At 30.0% G+C, this 18,430-nt stretch overlaps 1 protein-coding gene across 1 annotated transcript; it reads right to left on the reverse strand.

Moving 5' to 3' along the window:
- Nucleotides 1–17,259: 17,259 nt before the first annotated feature.
- Nucleotides 17,260–18,182, reverse strand: LOC105771102 (uncharacterized). The gene is made up of 2 exons (XM_012592504.2): nt 17,845–18,182; nt 17,260–17,650 (listed from the first exon to the last, which is right to left on the reverse strand). The coding sequence occupies exons 1-2, from the start codon at nt 18,130–18,132 to the stop codon at nt 17,558–17,560; spliced, it is 381 nt and encodes a 126-aa protein (XP_012447958.1). The 5' UTR covers nt 18,133–18,182; the 3' UTR covers nt 17,260–17,557.
- Nucleotides 18,183–18,430: the final 248 nt, after the last annotated feature.

Raw genomic sequence — 18,430 nt, forward strand, 5'->3', positions numbered from 1 at the left:
AAAGGAAAAACAAGAAAGAAAAAGAAAGAGAAAAGAAATGGAAAAGGAAAGGAATACGTTAACTTTTATTTTAACCACCTATTAGACTTCTAACATTTAGTAAAATATTTGTAACGCATATGTTAAGACTTTAACACACTAAAGAAATTAAAAAAGCTTAAACATTGAACCGACAAGCTTATTCTTGGCATAAATTCGTACAAAATTAAAGTTAAGTCAGCGACTTAGAATTAGAGGTTAATCTAAAATAAAGTAGCACAAAAACTTCCTAAAAACACTACTCAAACCCCTAATCTCAAACACATACACAGAACACATAACCATAGATATAGAGACTTAATTATGATAGAATTCAACGGTCAAACATTTAAATTTTTGGAGCTTTACACATCAATTTTTAATTTTTGTTATCTATTTAACTTTAATGACTAAACTATCACTTTTCGTGTTACTCTTTTTATTATTTTGAGCAATGAAGCTTATTCAACATTTCAACATGCTTAATTCAATAGTTGTCATTAATTAGGAAATCATTTAAAATTATCTTTTAAGAACTTAATCTATGAACTATATATAAATGGAAGTTCTAAAACATTCTCTATTGATACCGCCATTCCTCATATTTCAATTTTGATTCTTATATTAATTTCTAACATAAATTAGTTCCTATACTTTTATAATATTATTAGTTAATCTAAATAATTAACATCATTAATTATTTAAATTAAAATAATGATGTAAATTCTTATAAAAAATACTATTTTAACAAAAAGGGTTATATTTTGACATTATGAGTTGGAACAAGTGTTTTAAAAAAATCTACGATAGCTACTAAAATCATTAAGGATGTTAATTATTTATACTAATTGATGATATTATAATAATAGTGGGAGAAATTTAGATAAAGGGTTAAATCATTATTTTGGGCCTGAACTTGACAACTATTCCTGTAATAGCCCGATTTTTTAGTGGTGTTTGAAACAGTGGTTCAAGGCCACCAAATCCGACGAGTAAGCTCGTAAGTATTATTATATATATTTACGAGTTAAATATGGATTTTAAAATGGTTTTTGAATTGATAATTTGTGTTTTATAGTAATTTATTAGGTCAGGTGGTTTTAGAAAATGAGGTATCGAAACCTCGTTTCTATAAATCGAGCTGTAAATATTTTTATAAATATTTACAGAGTGACATTAAGGTGCTATTAAATTTTTGTTGAAAAGTTTTAACATTTTGATAGTTAATTAATTAAAAGGACTAAATTGAAAAATATGCAAAACTTGCTAATTATAATAATTAAGTGATTAAATGACATGAGTAATAAATAAAAAAGGACCTAAATAGAAATTATGCCTAAATGAAAAGTTGAGCCGCCATATGAAAGAAAAAAAATTAAATAAAGCTATTAATGACAAAATTGTAATTAATTGAAATTAAAGTAAAATAAATGTGAAATTAGAAAATTTCTAGGCATTTCTTCTCCCATTTTCAGTTCAAACAGACCCCAGGAGAGCTCCTTGAGCTGGTTTTGCATATTTGTTTCATGTGAGTTCAATTCTTACTCGTTTCTTGTAATTTTTATGTTTTGGAGATTCTTACAATTAGGTCTAACTAAACTTTACCTTAGTTTTTTATTTTATTAAAAATTTTGGAAGTTGATATTGATTAATATTAGATGTTTTTGATGAATAACATGGATTTAGAGCTTTCATTATGTTGTATGATGATTTTATAAAGTGATTTTGTTAAATATTGATTTTAGGATTAAATTGTTAAAATAATACAAATACAAGGGTTTCTTGTGAAATTATTGGAAAAATGGGTGTATTGAATGCCATGAATAATCATCTAGCATGGGTTTGCATTAAAATGGCTAATTTGTATGTTTTGGGCTCAAGGACTAAATTAACTAAAAGTAAAACTTTAGGGCAAATTTATAAAATGTAAAAATGACCAAATTGCATGAAATGAATTTTTTATTGTTTAAATTAATATATTAAATGAAATTATTAATTTATATCAAGGTCGAGTAGAAAATCGAGGAAAATAGAAAATTTCCAAAATGCCTCTGAACCTTGGTATTTTGGCAATTTAACTAGGTAAGTTCATACAGTTAAACTTTAATATTTATATTGATTTGATGAATGGTATTATGTATTTATTCTATTGTTGAAAATGAATTATTGTTGGAGATATAATTTTGAATTGAATATTCGAGTTAAATGGAATGCGAGATTTGAGTACATTTGTTTTTTGGCGCATGACGACATTGGAGGAAAATGACGGAAAATTACTCAAGTAAACTGAGGTTCAGTATTTTTTGCGAACTCTCGTGTATTACTTTCCGTTTAGCTCTTACGAGCTTCTGTTTAACTCATATGAGTTTCCTGTTCAGCTCTTTCGAGCTTCTGTTCAACCCTTATAGGTTTCTGTTCAACTCTTACGAGCTACTGTTCAGCTTTCAAGCTTCTTTTAACGATGTACTCATATCTGTAAGTCATTCTTGAAATGGTAAGATATCAAGAGTTGTCTTGGATGATATATGTGTAACAACCTGATTTTGACCCTAATCGGAATAGTGATTTTGGGACCATAAATCCGAGTCTGAAAAATATTTTAACATTATTTTCTGTGCTAATTATGTGTGAATTTACATGTGTGAAATTTTCGTGAATTAATTTTATTGGTTGTGTGATTAATTTGAGAAAATGGCTTAATCGCGTAAAATGAAAATTTGATGGTTAAATATGAAAGTGCCTAATTGTTGTTGTCTTTATAATTTGGAGGTTTTATGTTGTAATTTAGCCAATAATAAAGGTAGTGGACGGTATTATGGTTAATATATAGTTTTTATATATTAAATATAAAATTTAAAATAATAAATAACATATTATAAAGTTATTATAATAAATAAAACATGAAAATCTTGCATGCCCATTTTCCTATTGCCTAAACTTAAAAGAAAAAGAAAAGAAAAGAAAAACACTTCCTAGGGTACGGCCTTGTTAAAGCTAAATTAAGGTATGTATTTTACTCGGTTTTTGATAATTTTTACGTTTTTGATATCGTTGCTAAGTTATCTTCGAAGCCCATGTCTTAATTTTTGAATTTGATGATGATTTTGTGTTTAGCCATTGATGATTGCTTTTGATTTTTGTTGTTTGATGGTGAAATATTAAAGATATGTGTTAAATTAACATGTTTTGTCTTGGAATTTTTGGTGAATTTGAGTAATTAGGGCTAAATTAAAAAAATAATATTTTGAGGGACTAAAATATGAAATAAATGAAATGTGTGGACTTAGATGGACTAGAGGAAGATTCGGCCTAGCTATGGTATATACAAATTTTGTGTATTTTGTGTTTTATGCAATAGGGACTAAATTACAAAAAGTGTGAAATGTCAGAGGCAAAATGGTAATATGCCCATTTATGTGTTTTTGGGATTAAATCGAATGAATGTGTGTTTAAATTAGTTAAATTTAAATTTATTTAGATAAAGAACGAAAGAAAATAGAATTAGATCGGGGGAAATCAAAAGTAGTTGAATAGTCAATTATACCATACGACAACATCCGAGGTAAGTCTATAAGCATTTAAATGTTGTTAAGTTGAGAATATATAAATGTTGTGTGATGAATTGAATTATTCGAATATATATATATGTGTGTGTGTGTGTGTTTTGGCCGAATGTGATTATGAGATAGGAAACTATGTTTCGAGTTCAATTCGATCGAGATTTAATGTCTGAAAGTCCTGTACGAACCCTAGGAATAGATAGGATACATATGTCATGACATAGGATCTTCGATATGTGCTTTCGTGTAAGACCACGTTTGGGACGTTGGCATTGACTTGTGTTTACGTGTAAGACCCTGTCTGGGACAGTGACATCGATATGTGATTACATGTAAGACCACGTCTGAGACGTTGCCATTGTACGAGCTTTCTGATTATCCATGTATCCTTTTTAATTCCGAACGGTTCAACGGGCAATGTGAAGTAAAGACCAAATGTGAAATTGAATTACATGTTTAGGTATGTGTTAGTTAATTGTTTATATGAAAACATGGTAAGTTGGTTACTTAAAATGATAAAAAGTTATGTGAATATGAATTATGTGTTAACATATTTGAACATATAAGTGATTAGGCCTATTGATGTGTTTGTAATAATAAAAGTGAATATATATATATATATATGTATATGATTGATTATATTCGGCCATATGGTATATGCATGTGAGGTTAAAATGTGATATAGTAATAAATGATAACTTGTATTTGATATTATGCAAATTCAGCCTTGTTAACAAAATGTTAATATGTAATTGTTGTTATATATGTTTTTGCTTAAGACTTACTAAGCTTAAATAGCTTACTCTGTGTGTGTTCTTGTTTACCTCTATTTTACAGATTTTGGAGTCACGTTACGAGCTCGGGGATCGTCAGCAAAGTCTATCACACTATCGACTTCTTTTGGTATTTTGTTAAAGTTTGAACTCAATCTTATGGCATGTATAGGCTTGATTATGTTTTTGGTTAGTTTTGGATCATGTATATATAAATAACCATGCAAAAATGGTTTAATTTTCATACTTGTGTTCGGTTTGGTTTAAAAATGTCTTGTCCATGATCATTTTGTTTAAATTGGGTTTTATGTGTTTTTGAATGGATGCTTGATGAGTTTAATTTTTATGCTTGAATTTGACTACATTTGATCATGATTTGAGCTTGCATTCAAATGAGATATTCAAGTTACATGTATGTGATAAATTTGGTTTATGTTAGATATTAAAGTCTTGTGATATGAGTTGAATAAAAGGTGATATTTAGTTATGTGTTTCGCAATAAGATTAATATTGGATGTTAGTTGAATTAAGATTATGTTATGTGATAATCGGTATTTAGAAATATTGTATATACATGTGGTGTATTTAAAATATGTTTGATTGGAAAATGTAAGTGATTATATGCTTGGTTTTGGTGTTCATATTTATATTGATAAGTATGTGTTTTGGAGAATATTAAGAAAACATAAATATGCTACGGTTTGAGTGTTATAATGACCGAATATGTCTTAATTAGTTTTGTAGTGATAATGAAATAAGGATGTTCCGAAATGACCCATTTGGATTACACACATGCACAAGCTTGTAATAGGTTAATAAGTGTTTAATATGTACATAATAAACCGTTATGATTGGTGTATTAAGCCTACTTACATACGGCCATGTTATATATATATTAGTGATGAGTTTGTTATAAATTGCTAATTATGGAACGATATATTTTAGTTCGGTACTATGCAATATTAATTAGTGCGATGTAATTTAGTTGAATGAAAATAGATATTTACTAAAACATATGAATTAACATGTTTATTTTCGACTCTTGTATTTGGGTTTGACCATTTGAATAGTGACTTGTGTTATAATAAAACTAGAAGGGTATATGTGTTTTAAGTAAATTGGTTTTTTATTTGTATTTTAATGACTAAGTTGTATATAGAAATATAATGATAAGTATATTAATTTCGGTCAATGTAAGTTATTGAATGTAAACGCATGATGTGCCGATTATGACAAAGTGATTTTTCATTTATTTGATATTTTTGCTTATGATTTATGTGACTACATATATGTTCGTTTTAAAATATGGAATAATTCATAAAGAGTTTATTTTAGCTTTATGATTTAAAATTTGATTGATTTAAGAGACTTGTTTATGTGTACTTGTAAATTGTTCGGATGTGTGCTTTGTTTAGTAATGCCTCGTAACCCCATTCCGACGACGAATACGGGCTAGGGGTGTTACATTTGATTGGTATCAGAGTTATGGTTTAGTCAGTTCTAATACTACCATAGCGTATGTGAGTCTAGCTATACATGTCATATTTTATATTGCAGTAGTGTGATGACTTCTGACATATGAAAATGTGTTTTCGTATCTGAGTTATGGTTTAGCTGATGATGTTGAGAGTATAGCGCCTACTCCTGCGCAAGGGACAGCGCCAGTTGATTCTCGACTGACTTCGAGTAACCAAGAGGGAGAGGCTAGACAAGTCTTTTACCAATTGATGAACGACTGGTTTACTCAATATATCTGGACTAATCCAACTGCACAACAACCTCCACCCCCGACTAATCCACTTCGATACCTGTTATACCTCAAGTGAGTGATCTGTTGAGACTGCTTAAGCCTTCTCTTGATAAAACCAGAACACACGAGGCTGAAGAGTTTAGAGCCACTGATGATGATGATGCTGAGCGAGCTGAATTTTGGCTCGATAATACTATTCGAGTGTTTGACGAGTTATCTTGCACCCCTGACGAGTGCTTAAAATGTGCCATATCTTTGCTATGGGACACTGCATATCACTGTGGAATACACTAGTATCGGTGGTTCTGAAAGAGCGAGTGACTTGGGAATTCTTTCAGACTGAGTTCTGTAAGAAATACATCAGCCAGAGATTTATTGATCAGAAACGTAAGGATTTTCTTGAATTGAAACAAGGTCGAATGACAGTGGCAGAGTATGAGCGGAAATTTGTGAGACTTAGTCGGTATGCCCGAGAGTGTGTTTCAACCAAAGTTATAATGTGTAAAAGATTTGAAGATGGGATAAACAATGAAATTAAATTGTTAGTTGACATACTTGAGATAAAAGAGTTCGTAGTACTTGTTGAGCGAGCTTGCAAAGCCGAAGAGCTTGGGAAAGAAAAAAAGAAAAGCTGACTCTAAAGTTAGAGATTCACATAAGAAACCATTTAGTAAGTCATTCCAGTTGACATCAAAGAAGTTCCGAGATGATGATAGCCATTCAAAGGCTGCTGCAGGGTATTCTAGACGAGATCGGGATAGACCACCTGTGAGTTCGAGAGCTACCTTAGTAGCTAGTGTGGGGAATGTTAGATCAAATCAACCCGAGTATAAACATTATGGTAAACGACATTCCGGTAGTTGCAGATTGCATGATTGGACTTGATTTAAATGTGGATCGACGAATCATTATGTTCGTGAGTGCCCAGAGTTGGCGGAGCAAAATCCGATACAGAATACGAGATCGGGTAACACTGCAGCACGGGGTAGACCACCCAGAAATATGGGTAATGTGAGTGGCAGTCAAAGAGGGACCAAAGATATAACTGTTAGATTCGAGGCTCGTGCACCTGCCAGAGCCTATGCTATTCGAGCTTGCGTGGAGTCCTCATCCCCAGATGTTATTACTAGTATTTTCACTCTCTATGATACTAGTGTTGTTGCATTGATTGATCCTGGTTCGACTCATTCTTATGTGTGTGAGACTTTTGTAATAACCCAAAATTCACGGGCATCGGAAAAGTATAATATTGGGCCTCCGTCTTAGTAAATTGAGTTTGAAAATAATTATTAGAAATATTTACTAGGCTAGTTGTGTGTTTAATTAGGTTTTAGATAGGTTAATTTAGTCTGATTAAGAATAATTAGGGAAAATGATCAAATTGAATAAAGAGTGAAAGTCTAGTTATAGATTAAAAGAAAGTAAAAGGGCTAAAATGGCAATTAAGCCATTTATATGAAATGTGGCATATATGCATTAAAATTTAAGATTTTATTTAAGTTATATATAAATATTATATGTATATAATTATTATAATTATTAAACATTATTATGGTTTTATATTATTATTACTATTATTATTATTATTATTATTAAATAAACCAAAATATGCCAATTGTATGGATATGATAAAATACATGTGTAATATAAGTATTTGTACATTTGTAATATAATTGTATATTTTCTTATAATTGAAGTAAAAGATATTTATTAATTAAATTATTATATTAAAACATTTTTTTATGAAGTAGTTAGATTAAGACAAATGTAAGGTTATGATATGGTACAAATGTATTAATTATATTTGTTATTAAAATAGATATTTTATAAATATTAATTAATTAAATATAAAAGAAATAAATCATATGGTGCCAAATGTAGGGTAATAAAGTTGTACAAATGTAATAAAATATGTATATACACTTGTATTATAATTAAAAGATATTTATTAATTAAATGGTTATTAATAAATTATATTAATATAATATAAAGTAAATGAAATAAAAGGAAATAAAAACAAAGCAAAAGAAAAGAAAGAAACTCATATTAAAAGAAAAGATTTGGGTTTGACCATTTGAATAGTGACTTGTGTTATAATAAAAATAGAAAGGTATATATGTTTTAAGTAAATTGGTTTTGTTATTTGGATTTTAATGACTAAGTTGTATATAGAAAGATAATGATAAGTATATTAAATTCGGTCAATGTAAGTTATTGAATGTAAACGCATGATGTGCCGATTATGAAAAGTGATTTTCATTTATTTGATATTTTGCTTATGATTTATGTGACTACATATATGTTCGTTTTAAAATATGGAATAATTCATAAAGAGTTTATTTTAGCTTTATGATTTAAAATTTGATTGATTTAAGAGACTTGTTTATGTGTACTTGTAAATTGTTCAGATGTGTGCTTTGTTTAGTAATGCCTCGTAACCCAATTCCGGCGACGAATACGGGTTAGGGGTGTTACAATATGTATATGAAGAAACAATAAGAGAATAATATGTATCATGATATGTATATATATCAATATCTTGATATGTTGATACATGTAAATTATGTTAGTTGGGATGAGTAATAAACTCAAGTGTGATATGTTGAGAAAATAAGTTTATCAATGTTTAATTTATATGAAATATGTTCAAGTACATTAATAAGTGTTGTTTGATGCTTAGGCAAGTACCAAGCTATTGGTTGAATGGTAATACGTTTATTTATAAGATGCATTGAAAGGGTAAGTACTCAATGAAAATATGCTAGTGCTCATGAAAGAGTGGTAAGGTTTAAGTTATGCAATTTATTATGAAATGATTTATCATGTGGTTAATTCGAAAAAGGCTATGTTTAAATGCACTAGCTTGTAGCTATGGTTGAATGATATGTTTATGACTGGTGTGTTATGCATATAGAATGAGTGTGGAAAGTAAAGAAATGCAAATGAAAATAAAGAAATTTGGAAGAGTTAAACTTGTTTAAAATCCTACTATGCTAGGAATAATATGTATAATTGATACTGTAGATTTATTCATCTTGTTAGTTGTTGAATATAACTTTATGAGTATTGTGGTATCAATATTGGATTATTCTTGATATGTATAAATTTCATATTTTAAATGAATTGATATGATTAAAGTTTATACAAGCTTACTAAGCATTCATTGCTTACGTAGTTGTCTTCCTTTACTTTTCAGATTATCAGAAGCTCGATTGGGTTGGAAGCTTGTTGGAGTTATATCACACTATCCATCGGTTCTATCGGTACTTTTGAATATTTTTTATTTTGGTTATAATGACATGTATAGGTATTTTGTTTAATGTTGGCCTATATGTAATTTGTTGAGATGAGCCACTTATTTTGGCTTGTTTTAGATGCCTATTTATAGCTTGTTGATATGTATAATGTTGATTGTAGGTTGACACAAAATTGAATGAGAAATATGACTTGTAAAATGGCCTATTTTTGGTCACCTGGCCGTGTGTCCCCTGTATCTTAAATTTGCACAAAACAGAATACTCACACGACCTAATACACGGCGTGTGGCTTAGCCGTGTAACCCAATTCAGTATACTCACACGGGCACGGACATGGGCTGAGACACAGTTGTGTGTCCCTATTTCGAATGCTCACACGGCCTGAGACACGGGCGTGTCTCCTGACCGTGTGAGTCACAAGGCCTGGCCACACGGCCGTGTGACCCCTGTAGTGTTGAAAATTTTAAATATTTTTGAATTTTTTTTTGAGTTTTTGATTTAGTGTCGATTTGTTTCTGATGCATAATTTGGGCCTCGAGGGCTCGTATAAGGGACAATATGCATGAATTTGATTGGTTTTTAACATGAATGCTATATGATATGAAATGTTTGCATTTTCTGTTTGTTTGATTTGTAAACTCCGGTAATGCTCTGTAACCTTATTCTGGCAACGAATTTGGGTTAGGGGAGTTACGATTCCTACATTGGGACCTAAACTTTTTTTCTCCAAGTTAGGCCCTAAACTTGACAATTATTCCCATAGTGGGGTGAACTTTTCTATTGTCCAAGTTAATCATTGAACTTGACAATAAACTAAGAAATCATTTATCCACACAAAATAATTGAAATGATATCATTTTAAAAATGAATCAAATGGAAACAACTTTAAAATTATCTGTAACACCCCAAACCCGGCCTAGACGTTATGGTCGAATCTGACGACGTCACATGGTAGTGTTTTTCGAAAGATATGTCGTCGTTAAATCATCTTTTCTATTTAACCATTTTTTATTATCTTATGTTAACCTCAAATCGTGTCGTTCATTTGCAAAATATTATTTATTTACAAATCATTATTCAATTTCAAAACGTTTTTTTTATTTTTACTGTGGAAGCTTTTAAACAGTTTGCTTATTTGTGGTATTTTTGATAAAACACTAATTTCAATTGAAAACCCAAGTTTTAACTAACACTAGCAGATTTAAATCATAAAACCGTATAAAATCTAAATTTTAAACCAAAATTTGTAAAGACCATAATTATAACAAAATACTCCCAAATAAAAGTAAAATTATAAATAGCTAGTAAACAGTGTAAAAGAAGTCGTGTGGCCACCACTGAGTCTTCCATTGCACCGATTTGCTTATATTTGGGAATTACCTGTACAAATTAAACAGAAGGGGTGAGTTTACGTAAACTCAGTGTGTAATCCCCGTACAAATGAACAGACAGTAAACAAATAAATACAATCTGGGCTTAAGCCATTTTCAGTATCAGTATTAGTCCAGTTTGGGCCTTAGCCCATCTCAGTACAAAAATAGTCATGCAGTAGGGCTTTAGCCCATCACAATATCAGTAGCAGTAACAGATATGCAATCACAAAACTCCTACCCATCCAGCCTCTACACACCATCTCCGTCCAACCCTACATTCCATGTGGGGATATAATCAACCCACCCATCCCTACATTCCAAGTAGTACCGAATGCGGCACTAGACAGTAGTTGCAGCTGAGCTGCCAGTAAATAGGCTCGAAGCCTTTCAGTACACTTCCTCCGAACATTATAATCCCCCAACTCAATGCAATGCAATATACAGATATGACATGCTATAACATAATATCATGCATGTAAACAGGGCATACAGTATCAAATCAGTGGAACATCATCAGGCTTAACCATATCAATCATACAGTCATTTCAGTCAATTAGGGGTCTAGGTAAACTTACCGACCCTACAGTAGGTTCACAGTCGACGTGGGTGACCCGTGCAACCTTATCAGTCAAACAGTAAAAATAGGCCTACAAGCCCATGATGTTCGCCCGTGTGGGCCCACACGTCTGTGTGGCCCACATGACCCAAATTGGCCTTGGCCTCGTGATCCATTTTAATGTAACCCGTGCTAGTTAAATATTCATATGTGTTTCCACTATTTACTTATATGATCCTTCAAAGTTGTCTACTTGAGTCACTATTACTAAACTATTTGTATCTTAAGCTATAGAATTCTGAATTAAGATCCGCAAATTTTCCCTAAAACCAGAACCACATATCTTCTTACCATAAAATTTTTAAAATTATTGGTTTAGCCAATAAGTACATTTTATTCTTTAAATTTTCTCATCTTCTCTTGTCGACAGTTTGACCTTTCTACACTAAAATTAATTATCTTCTTATACAGAAATTAGATGATGTTTTGTTTGTTTCTCTTGAAAGTATACTCATTCAAGATTTTAAACATATACATTATAGCCCATAATTATTTTTATAAAATTTTAATAATTTTCCAAAGTCGGACAGGGATTCCAAAACCATTCTAACCCTGTCTCACTAAAATTAAAATATCTCATAATATGAAATTATTTTTCTTACTTTGTTTCTTCTATGAAAAACTAGACTCAAATATATTTAATCCCATATTTTTTTCATCCTCTAATTCGATTTCCACAATTTATGGTGATTTTTTGAAGTTAGCCTACTGCTGTTGTCCAAACAACAAGTAATTTCAACTTTTCACCGAATCCCTTATTTTTGTGTTTTGGGTACACACTTGGTTTTTTTTATGCTAAAATAGTCCCCGAGCACTCCAAAACCTATAATTGAACAAATAATACCATAATCAGTCTTACCTTACGATTAATCAAAATCCCAAAACCAAAATACTTACCCATAAAACGATGAACACTTACCGCAAAAACTTCAAATTGGTACGTTTACGAAAATCATGAAGAGAGCCTTAATCCTTACGAAATGATACTGCCAACACCCTGGAATTAGACTATTGAACAAAAAATAATCTCTTAAAATGATAGCCAACAACTTACTGAATTTGCACAAGTGCTGCTTAACGCTATGAAATTAAGAGGAAAGAATGGTTTAGGGGGAACAAGGGAATTTCAGCAGTAGAGGAAAGAAAAGAAAAGATAATCGAGTAAGAAGCAAGGAAGGAAAAAAATTTGGTAGAGATGGGGGAGAGAAAACGTCAGAATGAAGGAGAAAAAAACGACTCTCTTTTTTTCGAAAAAGGAAAAAATGATCAGATTTTGGATATCCTCCCCCATAATCCCCTAATTCACTCTTAAAATCGCTCCCTCACTTCCCACTATACATCCACTACTCAGAAACCCAGTTCAGCACAACTCTTGCCGAAATTAAAAGCAAAAATACAACATTTGTTGTCCCAAAGATTTGAACCCATGACCTCCCTCACACCAACACTCCACTTATCCACCAGACCAACAAACCCATTCTGTTAATTATTTGCCAACTTTTACTTAAAAGCCTACTGACCAAAGATATTAGTCATTAAAATACCAAAATTTGCCCAAGTCCTGACTTAAACTTGGAACCTCCCAAACACTCCCAGAACACATAACCACTAAAGCTGACAGATGTTTGTGTCACACATTCACAATACGCAAAATTAAAATTTTGGGGCGTTACATTATCATTAAGTCCAGACAGAATATGGTGTCTACAGTCTTCAATTTCTATTAATTATATAGTGTACCTAGATACGTTTTCACAAGATATGCAAAGTAGCAAATCTAAATTATGGTACGATGCTATGCATGATGAGACAAAATCCATGTTGGATAATCAAGTTTGGGATCTTGTTGAGTTGCCTCAAGAAAAAAAAACCAATTGATTGAAAGTAGGTTTTTAAGACAAAAAAGGATTAGTTAGGCTATATTGTGAGATACAAGTCTAGCCTTGTTCTTAAAGAATTCACTCATAAGGAAGGGATTGATTATAAAGAGATACTTTCTCATATCTCTAAAAAAACTCCTTCCATATTATTATGGAATTAGTTATCCATTTTGACTTAAATTTCAAAAAAACTCCTTCCATATCATTATGGAATTAGTTATCCATTTTGACTTAAATTTCAAGTGCATGTGAAAACAACTTTCCTCAATGAGATTTAAACAAAAACGTATATATAAAGCAACTTGATAAGTTTATCTCAAGTGGTGGTGAGCATTTACTTTGCAAGCTCTAAGAGATTTATTTATGAACCCAAGCAAGTCTCCTACCAATGTTATTTACAATTTCATGGTGTTATTTCTTCCTTTGGTCCTATAGAGAATCTTGTGGATTAGTGTGTATATCATAATGGTAGTTGGAGTAAAATCATATCTTTTTGTGTGTGTTAATTATAGATGATAAAATTTTGTTTATAATCAATTATATAAGTTTGCTACATGCGATAAAATAATTACTCTTCAAAATTTTAGTATGAAAGATATGGATGAGGCATTTTGTGCTATTGTCATTTAAATCCATAGGGATAGATTTTAACACATGTTAGGATTATACTAGGAAACTTATATTAATAAAATTGTTAAAAGCTTTAGATGAGGGCACAAAGTATTACACCTATTGTTAAGTGATATAACTTTCTTAAACCAATGTCCAAAGCTTGAAATAAAGAAATAATAAGGGGAGAATATTTCATAAGTTTAAGCTATTTGAAGTTTGATTTGTGCTAAGTCTGTACCAAACTTGATACTGCAATTTGTAAGGGGAATATTGGGAAGATAATAAATCAATCTTAACTTAGACCATCAAAAAGTTGCAAGTAAAGTAATGAGATATCTTTAAGGAATCAAAAATTACATGCTTACATATATATGATCTGATAATTTAAATATTCAAACTGACTTCATTGGCTATGTTGGTTCTTAAAAATCAACATTTGAATATATTTTGTGTTTGTTGGAGGAGCAATAACTTAAAAAAATGTCATACAAACGTTGGTTAATAGTTCTACTATGGAAGCTGAGTTTGTTTCCTATTTTGAAAGTAATTCAGAAGGTATTTGATTGATAAGTTTCATTGTGGGGGCTTGAGTTATTGTTTGTATTTCTAAGCCGATAATGATAAATTGTGACAATATAATAGTTGTGTCATTTGCTAATAATAACAAAAAAATGTAAGTTCAAGTAGATACATAAACACTAAATACTTAGCAATTAGGAAGCATAAGCTAAGTTTATGAAAATGCTCAATCATCTTTTAAATACACAAATCTTTCAGTTTCACTTTCATGATGTTTGTGATTTATTTAAAGTTTTCTAAGCATTCAAATTTTATGATAATCAAGCGTTATAACTGAAGGTTATAAAATTATTTGTATTTACAATGAAATGCTTGTATATGGTTATAAATTTAATTTTGAATATATATATTAAAGGCGTTAGTGAGTTGTTATCAACCCATTAACCGTATTCCAACTTAGTTAGGAAATTACTAAAAGTCTATTTTTTCTATAAACTAAGAAATGTCAATTTGAGAGTATTTATATCTTCTTCTTTTTTGTTGATAAATCTAAAAAATAGATACATATAATAAAAGAAAATAGGATTTGAACCCAAGTCATCATAGCTTTTACGGTAAATTATATCATTAGTCACTCAATTATGAGTAAGTTTTTGTTTGGGTCACTTAAATAAAAAAAGATACAATTTGATCACTAACATTTTTGTAACTGTTTTTTGGTCACCCGACATTAAGTGACTAGCAGTGACACTTTTTTAATTGGTATAATAATAATTATAGTCCCCAGCTTTTATACTTTCATCAATTTGACCTTGATTTTATATAAAATGATAAAAATGAAATTCTTTTTAAAAATTTATTACTTTCTAAAAGTTGTAAAAGTACGTAGAAAATTCAAATATTAAATCAAAATAGATAAAGTGAGAAATGAGGAAAATTGATGTTCACTGTATAAGAAAGGAAAAAGAAAAATATTTGGAATATAACTTATTTTTACAATTTGAGTTTTGAAAAATGATTTAAATGAATTGAAATGTTTAATTGAGTTTGAAAAAGAAAGTTTGTGATTTTTTTGTTAAAAATGGCATCAAAGTCATTTTCACAGTATCTGTGATATTAGATCTGTAAGAAGTCCTTCAATAACATGGAACTTAACTTGAAAATACTATTAATTTAGTTATGTTATGTTTTTAATTTGTTATTGGATTGTATTAAATGATCATTTTGTTCTTCTATCTCAATATTAATTAATCTTGAGCTTTACTACAATAGAATATTGAGTTTTCTTGTATGAAAATTAGTTTTTAATCATATTTAAGATTTATACCATATTAATATTATATTAAGAGATTGACATTGATCTAGTTTTTTTATTTGTCTTCATGATTTTATGGCAATGATGAAGATTTGTTGAATTTTTACATAGGTTTTATTTAAATTAAAAATAATTTTGAATTCTTTAAATAATTTTTATATAGAATAAAGGTAAAATTAACAGAAAGTATAAAACTGAGAATTAAATTTATTATTATACCAACTAAAAAGTATCACCATTAAAAAACAATTTCAAAAATATTAATAATTAAATTATAACATTTTTAATGAAATGACCAAAATTAAAACTTATCTATAATTGAATGGTTAATAACATAGTTTACCCTAACTTTATTATTTCAACCAAAATCAGTTAACTTTTTTTAATAAATATTTTTGAGTATTTATAATTGATTTTGAACTTTATATTCAATATCTTCTCATTATTTCACAGATGATTCTTAGCTATATGGGAACAAGTAGAAGAGCACGTAGTGAAGGCGATAAGTAGAAAAGGTCAACAACTATGGACGACGGAGTGTGTGTATTTGCACCGTCATATGACTTTCTTGGAATTATAAATAAGCTTAACTCAATGTCCAATTCGCAACAAAGGTGATGTATGAATTTGTAAATTTTACGCCACATTTTGTAAATTTTTTACAATTACCTCTTCTTTTAATTTTAATTTTAATTTAATTTTACTTTTTAAATCTGGAATTTCAGTATAGATTGCAAATATATTTAATGTTACACTCTTAGTAGTTTTACAATGTATATCAAAAAAATTTTGATGCAAAATGATATGGCAAGGTTTAAACCTTAATATTTAAGGTGTAAATAAAAATTTAACCACTACTTCCCCATGACTCTATGTTATTTGAATATGGGTATCATGTTATCTATGTGAAGTTAGACAACTTTTGGGGTTGAAATTGAATTGTATATTTTATGATAGTAAAAATATAATTTTATCATTTAATTACTTATATCTTTAAAAATTTTAAAAGATTAAATCAAAACTTTATAATTTTGAGAACCCATGTGTAATTTTAAAATTTCAACATTTTTAATTTAAAATTTTATAAGTTATAAAAGAATTTAAATGGAAAGATTTACAGGCGACACTTTTTTTTTTTTGAAGTTATAAGTAATCACAACGAATTAATTCAATTCTAACTAATTAAAAATAAATTTGAAGACCTAATAATATTAATATTTAAGTTTGATCAAGTCAACCTGAACTCAAATTAAATAACTATTATAACTATTTTTAAATACAAATATTACATAGACAAAAAGTTCATATACCAAATTAAAAGAAAAATCAAACTCAAATTAAAAAATCCTTTTAAATTAAAAATCGATTTAATAGAAATAAACGAATGCTTCAATGGAGAACCTGTTTAAAAGAAACAAATAAAATGAAGATGAAACTTGAAAGGCATGAGATGAAATTGTTTGAAATTCTCTGGAAATCACCTTTTTTATTTTGCCTTTGTTAGAAATTCGTCTATGATTTTTTTCCTCTCAATTTCATGTCGTTGACTGAAGCAGTGCCCCGGCCATAAATGAATAGTACAGTCCTAAACTCTAAAGCACCCTGTGGAATTGAAATCTAAACTATAAACTCAAACACTAATTCATAGGCACATTTTCTGCAACGTTACTGAAATTAATATACTCTTAAAATACATGGGTTTATGATATTTTATACAAATTATTCACAACTCACTCGATTTCCCATTCTCCTTAAAAAAAAAAAAAAACACCCAAGAACAAGATGAAAACAACAGTCAAGGACCCCATATAAACCTCTCTTGAATATCGTTGCGGTTGCCAAAGCTTGTTTTTGCCCACAAAACGTCGATCTTGACAGCTCAAGTTAATTAATCTGAGGTCCACTGCCGCCGCTTGTCCCTGGCCTTTTAGGAGTAAAGAGAGAAACCATGGGAAGGCTGCCATCGTTGGTGTCTCCCTGCATTAAAGATACAAAGAAAACAACGCCTACATAATTGAAACCTTACATCTTAAAATTACATGCATAACTGAAACATGCATCTTAAGTCAAGGACTTGCTTCGGAAATAGTGGAGACCAAATGTGACCCACTGCTGGGTCAGTTTCAAAGATATCAAAGAAGTTAGCTAGCAAGCAAAGCAACATATCTTACAGTGGGGGAAGGAGGAGGATCAGCTGGTGGGTCGATCACGGTGGTTGATGGATCTGAATTGTCTGTTGATGAAGGTGGATCTGCATTTTCCTTTGGAGAAATAGGTTGATTATGATTGGCTTTACTGTCATCTTCTTTTTTTGGACATGGATTAGGGTTTTGTTGGAATCCAGTTTCAAGTCCCAAACACCTGAGAATGGCACCTACAACTTCATGGAAGGACCTTGGGAAGTAATTAGCTGGAGTTCCTTGCAACGTTACTTCCTTTGCTGGTGAAGTATCTTCCATTGCTTTTTGAGACGAGAGAGATAGCTTCTTCCTTGTACTGTTGCTGGTTTTTATTAGTCTTTATAAATGCCTGGTTTGGTGGACCAGCAATAGTATTGACGAAAGTACAAAATTATCCCCTCCCTTTGTCACTATAAATTTCTTTAACAATTGCAATCCGTTTAACTTTATTCAACATTTTGTATAAAACAAACTTTATTCGAGATTTGATTTTTTCTCTTTTTTCTTTTTGCTATTCAAATATGCATTTTATTTAAAGAAAATCAATATTTTTCAGTGATTATAATATTAAACCATT

Source organism: Gossypium raimondii, chromosome 5 (assembly GCF_025698545.1).
Source record: "Gossypium raimondii isolate GPD5lz chromosome 5, ASM2569854v1, whole genome shotgun sequence".
Lineage (NCBI taxonomy): Eukaryota > Viridiplantae > Streptophyta > Magnoliopsida > Malvales > Malvaceae > Gossypium > Gossypium raimondii.

Coding starts and splice junctions, on each gene's coding strand:
- LOC105771102 (XM_012592504.2), bottom strand. CDS start 18,132: ATGGAAGATACTTCACCAGCAAAGGAAGTAACGTTGCAAGGAACTCCA. Junction 17,651..17,844: donor ATCCTCCTCCTTCCCCCACT/GTAAGATATGTT, acceptor TCTTTAATGCAG/GGAGACACCAACGATGGCAG.